This window comes from Ornithorhynchus anatinus, chromosome 1 (assembly GCF_004115215.2).
Source record: "Ornithorhynchus anatinus isolate Pmale09 chromosome 1, mOrnAna1.pri.v4, whole genome shotgun sequence".
NCBI classification, from domain to species: domain Eukaryota; kingdom Metazoa; phylum Chordata; class Mammalia; order Monotremata; family Ornithorhynchidae; genus Ornithorhynchus; species Ornithorhynchus anatinus.
This window is the reverse complement of record NC_041728.1, coordinates 51,962,959-51,985,997: the sequence shown is the minus strand read 5'-3', so window position 1 is coordinate 51,985,997 and position 23,039 is coordinate 51,962,959. Positions and strand designations below refer to the sequence as shown.

General features: G+C 42.7%; 1 protein-coding gene across 2 annotated transcripts in view; it reads left to right on the top strand.

Annotated features, from left to right (window-relative positions):
- TTC7B (tetratricopeptide repeat domain 7B) overlaps positions 1-23,039 on the top strand; it is a 258,122-nt gene that overhangs the window by 13,540 nt on the left and 221,543 nt on the right. For both annotated transcript variants that reach the window (XM_029067900.2, XM_001506377.4), the window contains exons 2-3: positions 13,091-13,245; positions 16,631-16,799. In XM_029067900.2, the coding sequence (XP_028923733.1) occupies positions 13,091-13,245; positions 16,631-16,799 (324 nt within the window). The remainder of the gene's footprint in view (positions 1-13,090; positions 13,246-16,630; positions 16,800-23,039) is intronic.

Sequence of the window (23,039 nt, the reverse complement as noted above, 5' to 3'; positions counted from 1 at the left end):
CAATCTTAAGATCCCTCTGAGCTCTCAACCGCAGCAGCTCCTCCTGCCACCCCTCCCATTTGGTCTGCCGTTCTTGAGAATGATTTTTGGAATTGCCGAGTAAGGGTCTCAGGGAAGAGGAGACGAGGTTTCTTTGTACTTTCACAAACCAGAGGAAGAGCATAAAACAAAGAACATCAACAACAATAAGAGGTTGTCCTCTGCTCGAATAGACTGGAGCAGGCAAACAGCAGAAGCATCTGAGCAGGGCTTAAACAGACCAGGCCAGGGCTGAGGTTTTTGGAAGATGGCAGCTTTTAAAAAAAATTATTATTTTAAATGGTATTTAAGTGCTCACTTTATGCAGGGCATTATTCTAAGCACTGGGCTAGATACAAAATAATTATTCTCCCCCACACACAAAGCCTTACTACAGGAACATCTCCTCCAGGAGGCCTTCCTGGCTAAGCTCCCCCTTTCCTTTTCTCCCATTCCCCTCTGCATCACTCCAGACTTGATCCCTTTGTTCTCCACCTCCCCTCTCACAGTCCCACAGCACTTATGTACATATCTGTAATTTATTTACATTAATTTGTCTCCCCAGCTCTAGTCTGCAAGCTCGTTGTGGACAGGGAATGGTTCTATTTATTGTTGTACTGTCTCAAGCACGTAGTTCCGTGCTCTGCACACAGTAAGTGCTCAGTAAGTATGAATGCAAATAGGTTGGACACAGTTCATGTCCTACCTGGGGTACACAGTCCTAAACCCCATTTTATAGATGAAGTAACTGAAGCACAGAGAAGTGAAGTGGCTTGCCCAAGGTCACACGGCAGACAGGTGGCGGAGCCAGGTTAAAACCCAGGTCCTCCTGACTCCCAGGTCCATGCTCCATTCACTAGGCCAAGCTGCTTTACCAGACTTATATTTCTGAGAAGCTTTGAAAGGCCTGATCCCAGCAATTGTTTGCCACTGACGTCCTGTCAGCTCCCACCCAGGTGAGGAAAGACCTCTCTGAAACAAGATGCCCTGAGATCCTGTCTTGATGAAGCATCCTTTATCAGGCTGGCCTGTCTCACCCGATGCTGGGTTGTTGTATCCACACCTGACCAGTTTGTGGGCTACAAGTGATGCCATAGTTTCTGGGCAACCAATTATCATCATCCAGTGCCCCAGTCCCAAGGAGTACAAGATGGACGAGACACAGGAAGTGGAGAAGGGTGGAAAAACTTTTAAAAGTCCATCCTGTGTATCACCCCAGGCAGGAGCAGGGGAGCCAGGAGTCCTCAGAGGTTCCTTTTTCTGGGTCTGGCCATTACTGTCCTCCTGTTACATGTACAGCTTGAAGTTGTGCTCTGTACAACACCTTTGTGCTAGGTGGTATCCGAAGGCGAGTGGAAGACAGCACTGGCTACCCAAGGAACATATTGCATTCACTGGTGAATTTTGCCATCAATGGTGTCTTCTTTGAGTATGAAAGACAACTGTGTATACAGTGTGCAGTAAGTTTGTGAAATGTACAGACCTTCCCAGAATTGCTTTAACTCCTGACTTTCTGTTTCCAGTGCCTAACCCACCTCTTTGATGTAAGCCCTTTAGTTATCAACCCCGAGTAGTTTTACACTCCCCTGCCTAGCAGGGAGTGTATACTCCAGTCTATAGTCTTTTCAGGGGAGTTCAGCTGTAGAATTTTGCTCTGTGGGCCCAATTAACCCCATAATGGAATTCTGTCCCTTTAGGACCAGAGTAATCCTGACAAAGTTTGGAATACTTCACTTTGTGCGGGAGTAGCATGGCCTAGTGGAAAGAGCACAGGCCTGGGACTCAGAGGACCTGGATTCTAATCCCATATCCACCACATATCTTTTGTGTGACCTTGGGCAAGCCACTTAAATTCTCTGCACCTCAATTAAATCATCCATAAAATGGGGATTAGGACTGTGAGCCCATGTGGGACATGGACTAGTCCAACCTGATTAGTTTGTATCTTGTACAGTGTCTGGCACATTGTAAGTGCTTATTAAATACCATTTATAAAAACAAAACAAAAAACAAAAGCCTTGTGGCTCTAAACCACCTGTATGATCCCTGAATTTCTGTGTTAAACTAATGATCTTCCTGCCTCCTTAGTAGTTATCTCCTGCCCTTCACATCCCGAGAGACTTTGGCTAACTGCTGGTGCCGTGGCTTGTGAAAATCGGCTTTCTGCTAAATTGGGATGAGTAATTAATTACCTGCCAAACTTGGGGAGCCTTATGTGGGCCAGCAGTGTGCAGCATGGCATAATGGATAAAGGATGAGCCTGCGAGTCAGAAGATCCTGGATTTAATCCTGGCCCCACTACTCATCTGATGTGTGACCTTGGGCAAGTCATTTCATTTCTTTGTACCTCAGGTACTTCATCTGTAAAATGGGGATTAAGACTGTGAGTTCCACATGGGACAGCAGCTGTGTCCAACCCGAATTCCTTGTAATCACCCCAGCACTTATTACAGTCCCTGGCACAGTAAGCGCTAAACAAATAGGAACGGCGTGGCATAATGGATAGAGCATGGGCCTTGGAGTCGAAAGATCTTGGGTTTTAATCCCGGCTCCACCACTTGTCTGCTGAATAACCTTGGGCAAGTCACTTTTCTTCTCTGGGCCTCAGTTCTCCCATCTGTGAAATGGGGATTGAAATTGTGAGCCCCATGTGGGACATGGACTATGTTCAACCTGATTTGCTTGTGTTCACCCTAGCAGTTAGTACAGTGCATGGCACATAGTAAAGGCTCAAAAAATACAATTATTATTATTATTGTTATTAACCAGGTGGAGAGGGGCCCAGACTGAGGACATGCAGTAATTTTTGTCTTGGACCACTACTCTTTTCAGGTGTTCTAACTATTCAGAAAATGTCCCTCATCTGACGATGACGATTACCTCCTCTGCTATTGGGTTGAGCTTGGAAATATCAGTCGCACTTTTGTTTAAGAAAATACTTCAACTGGGACCACTTCCTGAAAGACAGTTCCTTTTCTTCATGAGGAAGGGCAGTCTGATAATATTTTTTTAGCAGACTTCCTGCTGTACAGAGCACACAATGAAGGTAATTCAATTCCTTGAGTTAGGGATCTTGAAAAGTCATAAAGTTAGTTCCCTTTTCCCCACCCAGAGAAGCTGACTTCCTGAGGAGCAAAGCTCCTAAACATAGTAGCCTTTAGAAATGTCCAAGAGAGTTGTCCATTTGACCCAGGGTAGAAAATACATCCTGGCCCTACTTCCAAGCTGGGGCAGAGAACTTAAGTCAGATGGGGCAGCTTATTAAAGTGCTTCCTTGAGTGCCACGTGGCGGAGCCTATAAGGATCCATCACCTGCTACTGCTCCCCATGAAGTCAGTGAGTATCCATGCTAACACAAATGAGACAAGACCACGTTAGTGGCAAAAGCCCTGAGGAGGAACCTGACCTAGTGGATAGAGCACTGGTCTGATAGAAGGACATGTGTTCCAGTCCTGGCTCTGCCACCTGTTTGCTGGGTGATCTTGGGCAAGTCACTTAACTTCCCTGTGCCTGTTACCTCATCTGTAAAATGGGGATTACGACTCTGAGCCCCATGTGGGACATGGACTGTGTCCAACCTGATTACCTTGTATTTACTCCTTTGCTTAGAACAGTGCTTGGCGTCTAAAGTCTAAATCTATTGTACTCTCCCAAGTGTTCAGGACAGTGCTCTGCCCACACACAGGTCTTCAGTAAATACCACTGATAGACTGTCAAAATTTTGCAGCAAGAAGCCCTAAACTTTCATAAAAACAAAACAAAACCCTGGATTGGAAACTACGATTCCGCCAAGTGACCTTATCCAGTCACTGGCTGACTTAAATGTTACCTCAGGTTATTGGGCTTATAAACAAATCTTCTCCCTAGTGTAGAGTTGCAGAGCTTCCAGTGTTTCTTTGGGTTTTAATTGGAATAAACTTGTCAAAGTGCCAGCATGATCACCTGGGCAGCAGTTTTGTTTCACCACTCACTGGGTGTTGTAAATGAAGAAAGCATCATATTCATTAATGGAGCAATGTCACAGAAACCTGATAACATCTGGGATAATTCTTTCACTGGGTGGATATGAGGGTTTGATTAAAAAAAATGCGATTTTTTTTTCTACTCCTGCATATTTAACTGTGTCTACTGCTTTAACAGTGGAGGCTCTTGTTCTTATTCTGACAGTCTCCCAGTAAGCACCTGGGAGAGCATTTGATGTGGCTGCTCCTTCACACTGATCATGCAAATTTGGAAACAAGACCCAGTTCAGATAAGCTCCTACTTGCCCCTGGTTACCACTTGTAAGGCCACTGGTTGTGTAGATTTCTAAAATGAAGCTCTGGGGAAGAGGAGGGAGGAGATGTGGTCTTGTGATTGAAATACACTTTGGCTTGTGAGTGTCAGAAATTTCTGAGTGTCAGAAATCTCCCCATTACAGGTATAGTGTCTAAGCTTGTTGTGGGCAGGGAATGCCACTGTTTAGTGTTCTATTGTACTTTCCCAAGCACTTAGTACAGTGCTCTGCACACAGTAAGTGCTCAATAAATACAATTGAATGAATGGGCATCTCATCTAGTCATCTTTCTTCTCCCTAGTCCCAGCTCTATAGCAGCAGACTTCCTTCAAGGATCTTGAGCAAGTTTAGGGCTTTCTTGCTGCAAACGTTTGGCAGGCAATCAGTGGTATTTATTGAAGACCTGTGTATGGGCAGAGCACTGTCTGAGCACTTGGGAGAGTACAGTAAATTTAGACTCTAGGATCCCTGCCCTCAAGGAGCTAAATATATAAATAGCTAAATATATAAATTTCATGAATTATAGGATAGCTATAAAAATAAATTATAGATAGGAAGACTTCCCAGAGGAAGAAGGGACTTCAGAAGGGCCTTGAAAATTGGGAGACAGATGTGGTTTGGCAGATTTGAAGGGAGAGGGAATTCCAGGCAGGAAGAGGAGTGTAAGCAAGAAGTTGGAAGCAGGACGGGGAGAGATGGGAAAAAGGCACCATGATTATTTTTAGAGGAACAAAAAAAAATGCAAACTGGAGTGGAGTGGGAGAAGTGGATTTAATAAGAGCTAGAGAGTTGATGGACTTTAAGCTTCTTGTGGGCAGTAGATGTGCCTACCAACTGTGTCATATTGTACTCTCCCAAGCACTTAGTACGGTGCTCTGCACACAGTAAGAGCTCAGGATATATCGATGGAGGGCCTCAAAGCCAATAATTGGGAGTTTCAGCTCGATGAGGAAAGAATGAATAATGATTGATGGTTTTGAGGAGTGGGGAGATGTGGGCAGAATGAAGTTTTAGAGATAAAATATAGGGAGCAGAGTGATGTTTGGAAGAGTCTGTAAGCTCATCTCTAGACTGTAAGTGTATTGTAAACAGGGGATGTCTATCAACTCTGTTATATTGTACTCTACCAAGCTCTTAATACAGTGTTCTGCACATAGTAAACACATGATAAATATGATTGAGGTAAGAAGACTAGGTGATGAGACTGACAGTGACAATTTTTCTTTGGAATTCAGATTGTTTGAGAATTGGAAATCTTTAGAGGCTAAACCAAACCCTAATTTGTTGACCTTCACAGGGCACTGTGCAAAACTAGTCTTAAACCAACATGCCAAGTGGATAGGCCCTTCATTTTTCCTAACTTTCGTTCAGTGCTTATTGACTAAGTGACAGACCAAGAGCTAGAAATAGTGTAGACCAAGCCAGTGATTACAGTGATAATGGAGCCCCCTATCTAGAGCAGAGATAACCCTCAATTCAGGACAGAGAATTTGTATGAAGGAATTGATTCCAGTGCCAGCCACATGCTCTCAGTTCTGTGAAGAAAATTCCCAGTTCCTGCTGGGGACTGAAGAACAGCACACTGCAAGAGTTTTATGTACAAAAGCCCATATATGGCCAAAGTGACTGCACCGTAATGCCAATTTTGTATAGTAGGAACTCAGACTGGCAGGCCTCGGTAGCTGCTTCGATCTTTGCTGACCATTTCAGCCAGCCCTTTTCAGCAACCTTGCTGCTACTGTCCACTATGCGAAACACCCTAAGAGCTTCTTTGGTTAGAAATCTTCACCACTGATGGCCAAGCCTGGCAGTTTCACGTCCCTCTACCCTGTTGGTGAAGTGTGTCAAGGACACATAGGTGATACTGTCCCCTTGAGTCCATTTTAGCTGAATTTCTTTCCTCCTGGAAGAATTCAGTTTCATTTGAAGGGCTCAGGATTCGGGGTGGCAGCCGGCCATTTTTTTCTCTGCCCGCTCCTGGCCTTGGAGGCCATTTTCTAGTTCCAGGGAAGGCGCCATATGGCACGGTGACCCAAGGGAGGTCATTCCCTCCCTTGCTGCCTTCCATGTGTGGAAGCTGGCCAGGTCCTGATAAGCTAGTGGGGGGGTGGTGAGTTGAAAGAGTAGGCAGATCTATTTTAAAAATTATGACTACTTTTATGGTTGGTGACACTAGAATAAAGGGAAATGTCATCAAAGAGTAGAAAGGCATTTCCATAAATGTCAAGCTAGAGACATTTTTAAGCTATTTTTCAAAATTGCTCCGAGTTTCCATGAGGGAGGATTTTGCAGGCATTGATCAAGAAAACCTCAATGACATACTAGCTTTGAAAACAAACTCAAAACTAAGTTCATTCATGTCATGGGTTTACAGGCCTTTGAAGTCAAGCTTTCCAGGAAAGAAAGATTTCTTTGGAAGAAAATTCTAGGTCAGTGTGATGTAAGATCTGTTATCCCTCTTCCTCCCTCATGCGTCTAATGTAGAAACATCACTTTAGGTGGTGGTTTTCTGTGACTTTCTTTGGAGTCAGTTCTTTCCATACTGCTGAGATCTGTGTTAGAATTTAGAAATATTTTTGGGAGGTGCAGAGTGCCAGGGAAGCTAACCCTTTTCAAATTGGGGGCAATCATCAGCTCTGCTGATTTAGGACCTTAAAATTGTCATATGTTTGTATCTTTTTTTTTTATGGTGTTTGTTAGTGGTATCTGAAAATATGATCATTTGGTTGTGTGTTGGGGATTTTTAAGCTTCAAAGTCTGCTGACAAACATGGAGCGCCTTTCTGATCTAATAACCATATGAATGGGAAAAACACGGCAGCTTAGAACATCTTGAGAGTAGAAAGAGCCAAAGTGGTGATAAAATTTTCTTGGGGAAAAATTCCAATCCCATGACCGAACAAATGGATCAGGATAGTTTGGCAGGACTTTGTCGTGAATCGTTTGAGGAGCTGGGGTTGTGGGCACCAGTGCTGGAGATCGGCCAGCCCCTTGAAGGGTATGGCCCGGGCCTGCTGTACTGGTGGAAGCAGCCATGTTCTGTCCTCAGTTTGTGAGAGAGCTCCACTGTGGTGAGGGGTCCCTTGAGGTGCTTGTCTGCTGTTTCTCTGATTCCAGCTGACTTTTGGCTTCGAAACGTTGAATTCTGGGTTAACCCACATTCAGTTGAGTGTGGTGTGGTCTGGCTTGAGAAGCCAAACATGCTTGTACCTCTCAGTCGTTGCCAAACAAAACCTTCCCTTGAGTATATGAGGCTGCCGAAATCAATGGTATTTGAGTGCTTAATTTGGGCAGAGTACTGTACTAAGTGTTTGAGAAAGTAATAATTGTGGTATTTGAGTGCTTGCTAGGTGCCAAGCACTACTGAGCACTGGGGTAGAGACAAGATAAATCAGGGCCCACATGGAGCTCACAGTCAGTGCTCTGCACATAGTAAGTGCTTAACAAATACCATTATTATTAGGAGGGAGGCAACTTGTGGCCTGGGAACATGTCTGCCAACTCTGTTGTACTGTACTCTCCCAAGCCTTTAGTACAGTGCTCTGCACATAATAAGTGCTCAGTAAATACCACTGAAGATGATTCTGTATTTTACTGATGAGGGAGCTGAGTCACAGAGAAGTTAAGTGACTTTCCCAAGGTCACACAGCAGGCAGGTGATGGAGCTGGGTTTAGAATTCCAGTTCTCTGGCCAAGGCTGGGCTCTTCACTGGGCCATGCTGCTGGGATTAGAACGCAGTTCCTCTGGCTCCAGAACTGGCCTCTTTCTACCAGACTAGGCTACACTTCCCAGTACAGTACAAAAGAGTTGGAAGACACGATTGCTGCCCCTAAAGAGCTTGCAGTTTAGTGGGAGAGAGAGACATTAAAATAAATTAAAATAGGTGAAGCAGTTGAGTATAAGGATATATATGCAAGTGCTGTGGGGGTGGGGTGAATATCAAAATGGTTATGGGCAGGACAAAGCACATCGGAGTAAGGTGGGGAAATGAGGGAAGGTTTCTTGGAGGATATGTGGTTTTAATAGGGCTTTGAAGATGGGGAGAGTAGTAGTTTGTCATGTATGAAAGGGAAGGGAGTTCCAGGCCAGAGGACGACCTGGGTGAGGGGTCTTTGGCAAGAGAGATGAGATCTAGGTACAGTGAGTAGGTATGCAGGCTGCACTGGAGTAGATTAAAAAGTTTAGATAGAAGGGGGAGAGATGATTGAGTGCTTTATAGCTGATGATAAGATGTTTCTGTTTGATGTGGAGATGGCTAGCAACTGTTGGAGGTTTTTATGGTGTGAGGAAATAAGGACTGAATTACTTTTCAGAAATAATCGTGGCTCTGCCATCTGTGTACTGTGACCTTGGGCAAGTCACTTAACTTCTCTGTGTTTGTTATCTCATCTGTATAATGAGGATTAAGACTGAGAGCTCCCCGTGGGACAGGGACTGTGTCTTAACCCATTTTTTTTTTTTTGGTATAGTATTGGTTAAGCGCTTACTATGTCCACCCACTGAACTAAGCACTGGGGTAGATCCAAGCTAATTGGGTCGGACACAGTCCCTGTCCCACATGGAGATCACAGTCTTAATCCCCATTTTACAAATGAGGAGTTGAAACACAGAGAAGTAAAGTGACTTCCTGAGGTCACACAGCAGGCAAGTGGCAGAGTCAGTATTAGAACCCAGGTCCTTTTGACTTTCAGCCCTTGCTCTATCCTCCAAGCTTTGCTTACTGTCTTGTAACTATCCCAGTGCTTAGTATAGTGCTTGACATCTAGTAAGTGCATTACAAATACCATTTAAAAAAATCTGAGCAGCAGAGTGAAGTATGGAGTCTTGTGGGAAGAGACTGGAGGCAGGGAAGTCAGCTAGGAAGCTGATGCCTAAATCAAAGTAGCATATCTTAAGTGTTTGGACTAGTGTGGTAGCAGTTTGAGGAGGAAGGGGTGAATTCTAGAAATGTGTAGGAGATAGGATTTGGTGACAGACCGAATATGCAGGTTAAATGAGAGATTAGGCTTGGATTTCGGTAGGAAATTTGGTCAGAATTATCACTACATTTTAATGCCATTAAAATGCTTCCTGAGGCTACTTTTTCACCATCTCAGTTCATAAGCCTGCAAATGTCAAATCAGTAAGTGGATGGATACATTTACCTTTTGTAAGTGCCTTGAAAGCCAAGGACCCTAGAAGTTAGAGAAGCAATCAGAAGGAACTGGATTCTTATCCTGGATCTGGCACTTGTCTGCTGTGTGTCCTTGGACAAGTCACTTAACTTCTCTGTGCTTCAGTTACCTCATCTGTAAAAAGGAGATTAATACGATTAATACTTTGAGCCCCATGTGGGACGTGGACTGTGTCCAGCTTAATTGGCTTATATCTACCTCAGTGCTTAGTACAGTGCCTGGCACACAGTAAGTGCTTAACAAATACCATTGAAAAAATGAGCTTGAAATTTTACTTTGTAATCGGTAAAATATTGAATAAAATGATCACAGACTCAATTTGCAAACTCTCTGAAGAAAATATGGACCCAGTCAGCATGGTTTCATTTTAGACTAATCCAGTTTCCTATGACAGACTAATGGGAGTGGTCAGTTAAGGGAAAGCCAATAAATGCAGTTATCTCGACTTCAAAGAGTACTGAATCTGTGCTGCATGACATAGTCCTAAAGGGACAGCATGGTCTGTATCACACAATTACTTGGGAGCTCATAGTTGGCTAGAGCCTACTAGCCAAAGACTGGGTTGGTGTTCAGAGAGTGTTTGGTCTTGGGTCATACATTGAGTAACATTTACTTGAGATAACTCAGATGATGGAATAGAGAGTGTTCTTATGTTCGCAGATCCAAGATGGGGGAGTTTCTGCTCAATTGGAGAAGTGGTTGCAAACAAGCAGAGAGAAACACAGTAGGGACAAATGCTAGTTGGTAGCCTTAGGGGGAAAATAAAAACACTCAAGTACAAGATGAGAATGAGTGGCTGGCAATGGGTAATCATGACTGAACTATCCAGCGGCCACAGAGGATAAGAAGTTGACTGTGAATCAGAAATGTGGTGTAGCAGTTAAAAAAAAAAAAGGAACACCTTTCTAGGGGGCATAGGAGAAATTCAGTGTTTCACGACGGTAAGGTGGGTCTCATTCATTACAGTAGGGATCATTTCTGGGCCTCACCACTAAAGAGCTCACATCTGATTCAAGTGTGCAGATTCATAAAGGTTGTGGGCAGGAATGATCGCAGGATTGTTGGGCATGAAGTCCATCAGAAGAGATTGAAAGACCTTTCATTAAATCTTGAAGTTGATTGGCCCTGAGTGACCAAACAAAAACTCTTCTCTCTGCAAATGGTAAACAGATGGAATTTGTCATGTAGTCCACTAGACTGTAAGCCTCTCCTCTACTGCAAGCTCCTTGTGGTCAGGGAACATATCTGCCAACTCATTTTTTTAATGGTTTTTGTTAAGCACTTACTATGTGTCAGGCACTGCTAAGCACTGAGGCACTATACAAAGCTCTGATGTGCAAAGCTCTGATGTACTATCAAAAGTGCTTAGTGCAGTGCTCTGCACAGTAAGCATTCAGTGAAAACTGTTGACTGGTTAGTTGAGATGGTCCCAGAGGAGCTCCGGGAAAATCCAGGGGGCTCTTTTTGGGTTGTGTTGTATTGAGGGTCAAGGGGGACAGACCTTCAGCAGCTGCCATGCTGCAGGTCCTCCAGAAATAGAACAGGTTCAGCCCCTCAAACCCTTCCTATGTCTTTTCTGTCCCCACTTCTCTCCAGCCTGCATTCTAGGGAAGTTAGATTTCCTGGCAAGCGTTTCACCACGTTTAAGGCTGTGTGTAGATCAAACAAATCAGAATGTTTAAGGTGGGTTTTAGATGAATTAGTGGACAAGAAAGCAATGATGGGTTTCTAGAAGGAAAACTCGGGATGCTTGTTCATCCCTAACCAATAAGATGGATGTCAGAGATGGCAGCTTATACACTGTTCTTCCAAGTATCTTGCTGCTTCTGTCAGACACTGCATTTTTTTGTTGGAGTGACCATTGCTCTAATCCAGTAATGGTATTTCTTGCACTCCTTCTTAGGTCCTTAGAGAGGAATGTGAAAAGTCTACAGAAGAGTGTCACAAAGATTATTAAAGGTGTGGAAAATTAGATCTTTGAGGAGCAAGGCCGGAGATTTGGGTTCATTCAGTTACTGTAAAGGTGGTGCATGAGTGGCCTTTAAGTATCTGAAGGATACTTAACGGAGGGTAGCCAGCTGTTCTCCTTCATCACCGAATAAAGGAAACTAATTAATTTAATCTGCCTGAGGAATTTAGATTAAATATAAGGAATGTTTTTTCCATCAGGTCATCAAGGAGGGAGTTGTGGTATTTCTAATAACAGGGGAAATGTCGTTCTTCCTGAAAGAAGGGGGTGGACTAAGGTGACCTTGCAACTTGTTATGATCCTATATTATGGGGTAGTGATTCATTTGTATGGATTCTTCTTTAGGTAGGGCCATCATCTCTAGATGACATCATGGGGCAAGATATTCAAAAATAGAAGGCCTACACTCAGGGAGCATGTTTTAATGGGACCACTTGGATGAGCAAATCCATCTCCTTTTCTGTATTCTTTAGGGGTGGTGATGAGGCTCTTCACTTTTGCCAGTTTTGTGATTTGGGATAGGTGGGGAAGGATGCCTCCTGCTTCCCTGTCCTTCCCTGCCTGGTAGGCAGCTGTCCTCTGCTGCGACCTGCCCAGTGCCCAGGTGGGGACAAGGGCTCCCTTTCTGGGCTTTCTCCACCTCCCCCAACCTTACATGCTAGGCGTCACTCCTGCTGCTTGTGCAGATGCTTGGGGTGGCATTATAGCACCATCAGCTTGCTCTGCTGCCATTGAGGATGGTGGGAGCCCTGCCCATCCTGACGGCAGAGGGCAAGGGGTGGAGCCGCCATCTCGACTCCCAGTTGGGCCCCTTTCCGACTCAAAGGGGTGAGGTTGGGCCAGCTGCTTCCTGCCCAGGAACGGAGAGGGACAATTAATGGTGTCACCCTTTTCAGGCCATGCCTGCTCATATTGTGGGTGTCTGTGCTCTGGTATCAAAACAGCCTTAGGTTGCTGACCTGTGATCTGGCTTGGAGTAGTCTGATGGGTCATTCATTCACTTGTATTTATTGAATGCTTACTGTGTGCAAAGCACTGTACTAAGAGCTTGGGAGAGTACTATATAACAACAAACAGACATATTCCCTGCCCACAACGAGCTCACAGTTTAGAGGGGAAGACAGATATTAATATAAATGAATAGATAAATAGATAAATTACAGATATATGCAGATGTATACATATGTGCTGTGGGTATGGGAGGGAGGATGAATGAAGAAGCAAGTAATCATGGTGCAGAAGGGAGTGGGAGAAGAGGAGAGGAGGGCTTAGTCAGAGAAGGCTTCTTGGAGGAGATGTGCCTTCAATAAGGTTTTGAAGTGGGGGAGAGCTGTTGAAAACATAAAGATAAAGCATTTGTATTGAAAAATGTCAGTCAAGGTGGTATCTTCAAGCCATCTTCTTAGACCGCGAGCCCTGTATGGGACATAGACTGTGTCCGATCCGCAGATGTTGTAACCACCCCAATGCTTCATACCAATGCTTCATACAGTGCCCCTCACTGCCCCTAACACAATACTTTCCTTGGAATCAGTGAGCACAAGGTTCTTCAAAGACAAAACTTCATAATTATGGGAAAATTGGGTAGATTTCCTTCTTCCGTATCAGGCAAATATAATGCTGCCTGACCTTGATTAATTTTTTTTTTTTTAGATGACATGGCTGAACTGCTACTTGGGGAGTCCAAACTAGAACAGTTCTTGAAAGAAAATCCATTTAAACAGGGTACCAGTCCTCGGGGCCCCAGACCAAAGCTGACAGAGGTCCGGAAGCATCTTACCGCTGCACTTGACAGAGGAAATCTAAAGGTACTTATCAAAATCTGGAGAAGAAATGAGCACTTGGAAGATTGGCATGGGTATTGAAAGTTTGAGATTTCCAGCAATCCTTAAGTGGGTCTCCATGACAGAGAAGCAGCATGGCTCAGTGGAACGAGCACGGGCTTGAGAGTCAGAGGTCATGGGTTCAAATCCTGGCTCTGCCACTTGTCAGCTGTGTGACTGTGGGCAAGTCACTTAACTTCTCTGTCCCTCAGTTACCTCATCTGTAAAACGGGGATTAAGACTGGGAGCATCATGAGGGACAACCTGATTACCCTCTACCCCAGCGCTTAGACCAGTGCTCTGCACATAGTAAGCGCTTAACAAATACCAACCTTATTATTATTATTAATTTTATACCTTCAAGAATATTAGAAGAAATTTGAAATTGTTTTTTATGGTATAGAAGTTTAGAGACATTTGTAATAGTGGAGAGTTGCTCCTACCATAGTTATTAATGTCCTTGATCCTAGTGCTATTTTCCAAACTTTCAAGTTCTCGTGTTGGTAGTGTTTACATGTGAATATTTCTCTAAATGGATTCTGGAAGGCCACATTCTTATTTTCTGTTTGCTTGAAATATATCACAGTTATATAATTTCATGAACTCAGGCTTTTTTTAGAAAATGAAATCAATCAGTGATATATATGGAGGTCTTTCTGTGTGCAGAGCATTGTGCTGAAGATCTGGGTGGATATGAGAAGCAGCATGACCTAGTGGATAGAGCACAGGTCTGGGAGTCAGAAGGACCTGGGATCTAATCCCAACTCTGCCCCTTGTTTGCTGTATGACCGTGGGCAAGTCAGTTCACTTCTCTGGGCCTCAATTACCTCATCTGTAAAATGGGGGATTAAGTCTGTGAGCCCCATGTGGGAGAGGGACTACATCCAACCTGATTTGCTTGTTTCCCCCAACGTTTAGTACAGTGTCTGGCACATAGTAAGTGCTTAACAAATACTATTACTATTTTTATTATTACAGTAGCATTGGTAGACACAATCCCTGACCTCAAGAAGCTTACAGTCTAGAGGGGAAAAATGACATATTCATTGTAAATTTGCCCTGATAGAGATTTTCATATTTTAGATAGGCTTCCTCATAATCCTGTTTTGAGACTAAAGCCCATGGAGCTATTCAACACTAGTGAAAATAGTCATATTGCATTTGGTGGAGAACCACAGTGCTAATTTCTACATCGGTTATTGCTGAGTTTTGATGACATACCAAAGAAATTCTTAACTTTTAACCTTCCTGTTTTTTAACCTCTCACAATACATTGTATATGTTAGTCTCCTCCTTCCCTGCTTTAATTCCTTCCCTTTCTCTTACTTGCTATTCTCCTTTCCCATATTGTCAAACAAGCATTAGTGTTTTCTGTTTTTCTGTGTTCCTCTCTTTTATTTCCATAGTAGTCCATTGTCTCTTTACATTTCAGGCATATAAGTGTCTCTCTCAGCCCAAAATCTCCCTCTGAGATTCCTTCACCAAGCTACTCTGGTTAAAACTTAGTCACTCCCCCCCACACCCCACCACAGACTGTGAGCCTATTGAGGGCAGGGATTGTCTCTATTTGTTGCTGAATTGCACTTCCCAAATGCCTAGTACAGTGCTCTGCACACAGTAAGTGCTCAATAAATACGATTGAATGAATGAATGAACCTGGACCCCAAAGTAGGGGTGAGGATGGGGGTTAATCTGGCCCAGTGGCTGTGCATAGGTGGGGTGAGCCATGAGGCATTTAAAATCTTTGCCACTATGAGGGATAAGGGTCAAAACACTTATAACCCATATATCCAGTCTGTCTACCTTCACAACAGTGCTAAAATCCATCCTTTCCTCTCCATAAAAACTGCTTCTGTGCTGGTCCAAGCACTTTTCCTATCCTGCCTTGACTATTGCATCAGTCTCCTAACTGACCTCCCTGCCTCCCTCTCTCCCCTCCCCAGTCCATACTTCATTCTGCTGCCTGGATCGTTTTTCTAAAAACCAAAAAGTTAAGTTCCCAACTCCCAACTCAATAACCTCCAGTTGTTATGCATCCACCTCTGCATCAAACAGAAACTCCTTACCTTCGCTTTAAAGCACTCAGTCAGCTTGCCACCTCCTACCTTGCCTCACTACTATGACCCAGTCTACAACACTTTGCTTCTGTAGCACTAGCTTGCTCACTGTAGCCCTAAGCTTGTCTACCTCTCTGCTGACCATTTTCCCATGTCCTCTCTTTGGCCTGGAACACCCCCCTGCCTCCCCACCCCCCTCAAACGATATGCTGCAGACCACCATCCTCCTCACCTTCAAAGCCTTACTAACGTCTCATCTCCTCCAAGAGGCCTTCCCAGATTAAGTCCTCTTCCCTGACTCCCTCTCCCTATTGTGTCATCTGTATACTTGGATCTGTACCCTGTGGGCACTTGATATTCATCCCACCCTTAGCCTCACATCAATTATATAATTATCCATAACTTATTTAAATGTCTCCTCATCTAGAATGAGTAAACTCCTGGAAGTAAGGGAACGTATCTACCAACTTTGTTGTACTCTCCCTAGTGCTTAGTATGGTGCTCTGTAAAACGTAAGCACTCATATATCACTGATTGATAGCCATTACATTTTCAAGAAGTAAGTTATGATAATGTGCACTAAAGTTGTATGGTTGCCTCTGTGTACCAACAGCTCAAAGGTTTCATTATGTTTGGCCCTTGCCACAAAAAGGTTGCTGACCCCTGCACTAGAGTAAGAACATTAAGAACATTTAGAATAAGAACATCTGCCTGCATCAAATATTCAGAGTTCCCATTATACAACTCTAAAAGGGAATAGAAAGGACAAACAGTATATTAAAGTTTTTTTAGGTTCCTCACCTAATTTCCATTAGGCCATCCCTGATTTTTTTCATCCTAAGCCAATGCTAATATTTCTGACTGCCCTCTTCCCTTCTTGAGTCTGTTCTGGATGCTTCTTAATGGTCTCTTGAATGGAAACCTCGCTTCAGGTCATCCGCAATGCTTTTGTCTCTCTCTACCATGAGGCATCAACATCCCCTTATTTCCATTGTCCACAGCTTGCTTCGTACCCATGTCTCAGTCTCCTTTGTTCATCTTCACCTTCTCTTGGGGGCTGTCCTTCTGTTGCCCTGGGTCACTGTAAAATCATTAGTGGGGGAAAGAGAGAAGGGATTGATTGGTTTTTGGCAGATTTCCTGTTTTGTTTCCACTGAGAGTTTTACCAAGAATAGTCCTTTCGATCCATAATTCTAACAAAACAGTGCACGTACCTGAACAGGAGGTGAATTCAGCTATAGCAGATGGCTCTGCAGGAAGAAAATCCTAAATGCAATATTGCTGGAAAATATTTTTCTTCCTTTTCCTTCTAGTCAGAATTCTTACAAGAATCCAATTTGATCATGGCCAAGTTAAACTATGTGGAAGGAGATTACAAAGAAGCTCTCAACACATATGCCAGGGTTGGCCTGGATGATTTGCAGCTAGCAGCCGTTCCTCCTTACAGACTGAGGATGATTGCTGAAGCATATTCTACCAAAGGTGAGTCAGTTTCTTTTATTTATTTGTTGTTTTTTCTTTGAGGACTTTTTCCTAATTGGGAAAAGCAAGACATTTATATGTGTTTGGTATTTTGCCCCTCTCTATCTTACAAACACTGCTTCTACCTTTGGTAATAAAGGTCCACCAGTTAATGAGTCTCTTGTTAACTCTAGGTCACCAAATCTAAAATGGAGAATTGGGAAAAATGAAGGGAAACCGTAGCATGAATGTCTTATAACATAGAAAATTTAGAGAATGTGGACATTAGGGTTTATTTGAAACCTGCCCTTTGGAATTCTAGTTAAGATGAATATGTTTAAGAATGGATATTTGTGTAGTCTAAATCTGTAAAAAAAATTACAGTACTTGAAGGGTAAAGGGTTTTCTCTTTCTACTTGTAATAATAATAATGGCATTAAGCACTTACGATGTGTCAAGCACTGTTCTAAACCCTGGAATAGATACAAGTTAATCAGGTCAGAAACAATCTCTGTCCCACAGGGGGCTTACAATCTAAGTAGAAGGGCGAATAGGTTCTGGTTCCCCATTTTGCAGATGACAAACAGGCACAGAGAAGTTAAGTGACTTGCCCACGGTTACACTGCAAACAAGAGTCAGAGTCGGGATTAGAACCCAGGTCCTCTGACTCTCAGGCCCATGCTCTTTCTACTAGGTCATGCTGCTTCTCTGTGCACAGGAAAGCATTTCAGCAATTGCACTGCTGCTGCGGCCTTGCTGTGTGACACAGAATCAACTCACTGATGTTGTTCAAGTTGAGGTTTTTTTTGGGCCTCTCTCCTGCTTGCCCACTTTTGGTGATTCTAGATGACCAGAACGTGGCCAGGAGTTGGGCAAAACAGGAGGGAGGCCTTGATAACCCACAAGATCGTGAGATGCTATATTCACATAACCTACTGTTTACGGAGTGGCAGACTCTGCCGGGCATTTGCCAAGATTCTCAACTGTCCTGTGGGGCAGAAGAAAGATGTCTAATCTCCTGGTAGGGCTCTATTGTGACTTATTTTGTACAGTATTTGGAGGCCCCCTAGAAGAGTTGAGCTTGCGAAGTTTATAGTTCTCTTGGTCTGTTATAAAACCTGTTTTTCCTCTGTGATAACTTCATTTCGTCTGCTCTGGGCTGATGTAAACCAGTGGTTATTTCAGACCTGCTGTTCTTTGCTAGTGGGGGAGGCATTCATTTTTCAGTTTGCTAATTTTCTGGCCATCAGGCCCGTTCTTAGGGAGTTGATATAGATCACTTCAGCCAGTCTGAGGCATGATAGCCTGTGGCTCCGGACTGGGGATTTTCTGTTCTTTTGTGTGAGACATACCCGGGTAATAAGAGCCCTGCTCTTCTGGTTGACTCTTGAGGGGAATCTCAGTGACAGCTGTAATGAAGGTGTTGTGTCTAAGGGTGGCAGTGCCCCTTCAGTTTAGAGATTTATTGAAGGAGAGAGGCCTGTGAAGCAGAAAGCCAATTCATTGTTTTGAGGTAGAACTCTTTATGTGTCATGGCGTTATAGTGACCCCATAAAGACAGAACCCAGGAGGGTTGGCTCATTAGGCATTAGAGCTGCCCTTCTGAGTCGGGAATCAATTAAAACAAATTTTATTTATGTGTGTTTGCAGGGTGAGCGGGCTGTGTCAGAGTGGACCCGTGACAGACTGTGAACTCTGCATAAAGGAGATGACTGAGCTGTATTTGCTGATGACTGAGCAGGGAAGGTTTCTAACATTAGCTTAGGAGAGGCTGCCTGCCACCCCCTCAGTTTCCATTACTGGGAAACTGCAGAGCAACTGTTGAGAGAGAAATAGGGAAAATGGCAGCCTAGGTTTTGTAAATTCTTTTTTTAAATGCTCTTACACCTTTTTAACTGGGTTGGAGCATTGAACAAAACATTGTAAGGATATTTATGCGATTACCGGACAAGCCCTGGAAATATTTTATCATGAAGTCAGTATATTCATCTATTTTACAGGGTACCTAATCCTATATTACGGTAACCCCTAGGCTCTCCCATGTCACAGGTTTTTAGCTGGTTTATATTTGAAGAGGCTGTAAACATCAGGGTACAGTACAGTTAATTCTTCCTCTTCTCCCTCAGATGCCCCCTGGATTTTCGATAGCATATAGAGCAGAACTGGTTTGGATTATATGAAACCTCAGAAGATGGAAAACTACAAGAAACTCGGTTCATTTACCTGGAAATAATGTGTGGTTTGGTTCACCAAGCTAGGATTTTAAAGTGGGAAACCATGGGTACACTTTATTCCCAGAGTAATTATTTAGGTGTGTGGCCATGAACTTGCAGAAAATATTCCTTACATCTTTTAAATTGAAATTCTAAGTCATTTCCTGTCAAACCCATAGTTCCTAAAAATAAATGTTTAGGGATATTGCAGTCCCTTCAAATGAATCTCTTCAAAATGAGGAATTTTTTCAGCAGCATTTCCCAGCCAATTTCTAAATAGACTCTGCTTTCTTTTCTCCCCACTCAGCCTACTATAGGCCTGAGAGAGGGGAAGGGGGTATGGAAGAGGAAGAAAGACACTTGAACTCAGTTTGTAAGCCTTAACCTTAAGAGGTACAATCAGTTCAAAATAAACCCTTGGACAAACACATTTTCATTACCAGAATGTGGCTGGAGGCATACTGTTGATTTTTGTGGGGACAGGACAAAAAGTATCTCGTGAAAGATAAGCTTTTTGGATATTTTAAAACTTCGTGTTTCTGGAGCTGACATATGTAGGCAGACATTAACTGGAAACATCTTGACTCTTCCCCCCTACCCCCGGGAGTGCTAAAGGGCAAGGGTCATTCAACAGAATCTTCATTCAGAAGGTGGGAAAAGAATTGGAGAACAGAGCAGGAGAAATATCTGAATGGGTTAAAAGCGATTGAGCTAGAGTTGTGGTGTTTGGGCCAGCATTAATTATGAGCTGCAGAAGAGTTTGGATTTGAACCTACTTTTATTACTGGGCCTGGAAACGTGTCTCCCAACTCTGTTGCATTGTACTTGCCCAAGTTCCCACAATGTTCTGTTCACAGTAAGCACTCAATACATATGCAGAACATTGCTTATAATAAAGCACATCATCTTTGAGTAGAATCAGAAGTAAATTGCTCCCCAGCTAGATTGTACACGCCTTGAAAGCAGGGATCATGTGCACCATTCTACTATACTCTACCAAGCACTTAATTAGTAATAGTATTTATTAAATGCTTGTTGTATGCAGAGCATTGTAGTAAGTGCTGGGAGAGGATACACTGGTGGGAATTAGACATGGTCCTTGTATCTCAGGGCTCACAGTCTAAGAGTATAAGTGGGGAGGAGGGACTAGAGACAGCGCATCAGGAATGAGGAGACATTAAACACAACACCGACAAATACATAAAAAACCCCCAAATCAGTAAGGTGCTTTGGCTAGAGGAGAATTTCAGGCTTCTTGTGGCAGAATACAAGGCACCTCCATGGTTAGGCAGCAGCCACCAATCTTCCTGGGGTTTCAAGGAGGCTTAACTTGTATCTATCCCAGTGCTTAGAACATGCTTGCTGCATAGTAAGTGCTTAACAAACAGCACAAAAATGTAGATTTCACTGACATCTTTATGCTTGCAAAATCTTTGGGTTTTTGACTACATAAGCTTTGAAAGAATCTCGTTGGATTTTATTTCTGTCTTGAGTCTCTTTGCTTTTCACTCTGGCTGTCAGGCTCCTCAGTGGGATTATAAAAGGGATTTGTCTGCATGAATCTCAGAGGGAACAATTTGGAAACTACCCAAATAATAAACAAGTCACTTGGAATAGCAGAAACTAATCAGCAATAACTATCTTGTCAGTACAGTTCTTTCTAAAACACTGAATTTTTTTTTTGTTAAAATTAGATTTCTTTGTGTAGGCAAGAAGATGACAAAGTTATTTTGAGCTTTTCCACTCTTACTTTTGGGGTGGAATGCCTTAGTTTGTTGATTCTCCGTCTCCAGCTTTGTCTCTTAATAATTGCCACCCTAAAGTTAAGCTTTGAAAGCGACTGAATATTTGGCATAGAGTTATCTGTACTGTCATTGTGGCTAGGACTATATATTATATAATATGCACATGTGTATATATTAAAAATGCCATTTCCTGTCTTTATTAACCATTTGGGAAATGCTTTACTAAATGCCCTTAGCTCCAAGGCTACAACCTTATCTAAACTTTCCTTACAGCTTTGATTTAGACATCCTTATTGCTTAGTTTTAAGAGGAGTTGTTAATCTGTATCTTCTTTGGGCTTGGCTTTGTGATGAGGGGTGTCTTTTTTTCTTCTTCATACATTACAGCACTTAGCTATATATCCTTACTTTCTGTCATTTTTCCTACTTGTAATTTATTTTAGTGTCTTTCTCTCCAACTAGACGTAAGTTCCTTGTGGACAAGAATCATGTCTACCAATTTTTTGGTATTGTACTTTCCCAGGTCCTTAGTACAGTGCTCTGCAAACAGTAAATGTTCAATAAATACCACTGATTTATTTGAGGTGTTGGGAGAAATGAAAAAATCACTGAACCTGGACTCCCACCTCATCTTTTCATGAGTCTAGGGGCAGTTGGGCCTCGTCCACATTTCTTAGAAGAAGGAAAGAGTGAGTGTACATTAACCCCTTAGAAAACTAAATTGCTCAATTTTTTTAACTTTTATTCTTCCATTTAATAAGAAGAATTCCCCTAACATTTTAAAGGAAAAGTACTAAATACCAGATACTTGAAAAATTAAAGTAGCAACCAAACAGCAACCCATGTGTCCATATGTTCAAGCTAGACTTCCATTATGACTTCATCAACCAACAGTCATAATGGAATCTATAAAATCATGACTTCAGGGTGAATGAAAATGCTGGTCTAGAATATTAATAATAATAATAATAATGTTGGTATTTGTTAAGTGCTTACTATGTGCAGAGCACTGTTCTAAGCACTGGGGTAGATACAGGGTTATCAGGTTGTCCCACGTGAGGCTTACAGTCTTCATCCCCATTTTGCAGATAAGGTAACTGAGGCACAGAGAAGTTAAGTGACTTGCCCCCAGTCACACAGCTGACAAGTGGCAGAGCTGAAATATTATTGTATTTAGGGGTATGAACTGTTTAATGAAAGTTTAAACTTTAAACTTATGGACACTGGGAAATATCTTTGGAGCAACCACTGATGAGGTTCCAAAAATTCTCATAATACAATGAGAAGTTTGGATCTGAATAGACTGATGGCTTTTAAAAGGGAAAATTCCAAAGGCAGCTTCTCTGTAGATGTGGTAAGATTTTTGAGAGTGCAAAACCAAAAAGAAATAACATATTAGTTGCCCGGTGCTGTAACTGCATTAGTCTCTAGTTCTTTACCCTTTTTGAGCCTTCCCTGCTTTCTGGGTAACCCTCTCGATTTTCCTGTCTTGGAATTTTTCTGTTCAAGCCTCAGTGCTTGGAAACTGCAGTGAAGCATGATACCACCAGAGGGCTGTGTGGAACTACTTTCTTGTACATAAATCAGCCCTGTATTTTTCCTTCCCTATTTGTAATTGTTGTTATTAACAATAACTTTTATTAAGCATTTTCCCTGTGCAAAACACAGTACTTAGTGCTGGGATGATTGCATAAAACTCGATTAAGATGTAGTCCCTGGCTCCCAATTTGTAATAGAGGACAGATATTCAGAACAATCTAACTTGGAATCTAATCAGTAAGAAAAGCAGACTAAAATTCACCAGCTCAAAAGATCAATAGCAAAATATGTAATTATTAATTGATAATTGGAGAGTACTGTCCTTGGATCCTCACTGCTCCAGGCAATAGCCCTCAGTGAGAAACTAATCAGTGGTATTTATTGAGTGCTTACTGTGTGAAGAGGCCTGTAAAAAGCACTTGGGAGAGTCCATACAACAGAGTTGGCAGACATGTTCCCTGTCCACAAGGAGGTAAAAGTCTACAGGGCATTACTTAGACTGTGAGTCCCATGTGGTACAGGGACTGTCTCACCTAATTAACTTGTACCTGCCCCAGTACTTAGAACAGCCTTTGACACATAATAAGCATTTAGCAAGTATCATTTAAAAAACCAAACAAAAAACTGTCCAAATGTTCTGAATTTTGGGAAGGTAGGTTTCCTTCTGCCCCTGCATGGTGAGGGCTCTAGGCTGTAAGCTTGTCCTCTAGATTGTAATCTCAATATGGGCAGGGAATGTATCTGTTTATCATTGTACTCTCCCAA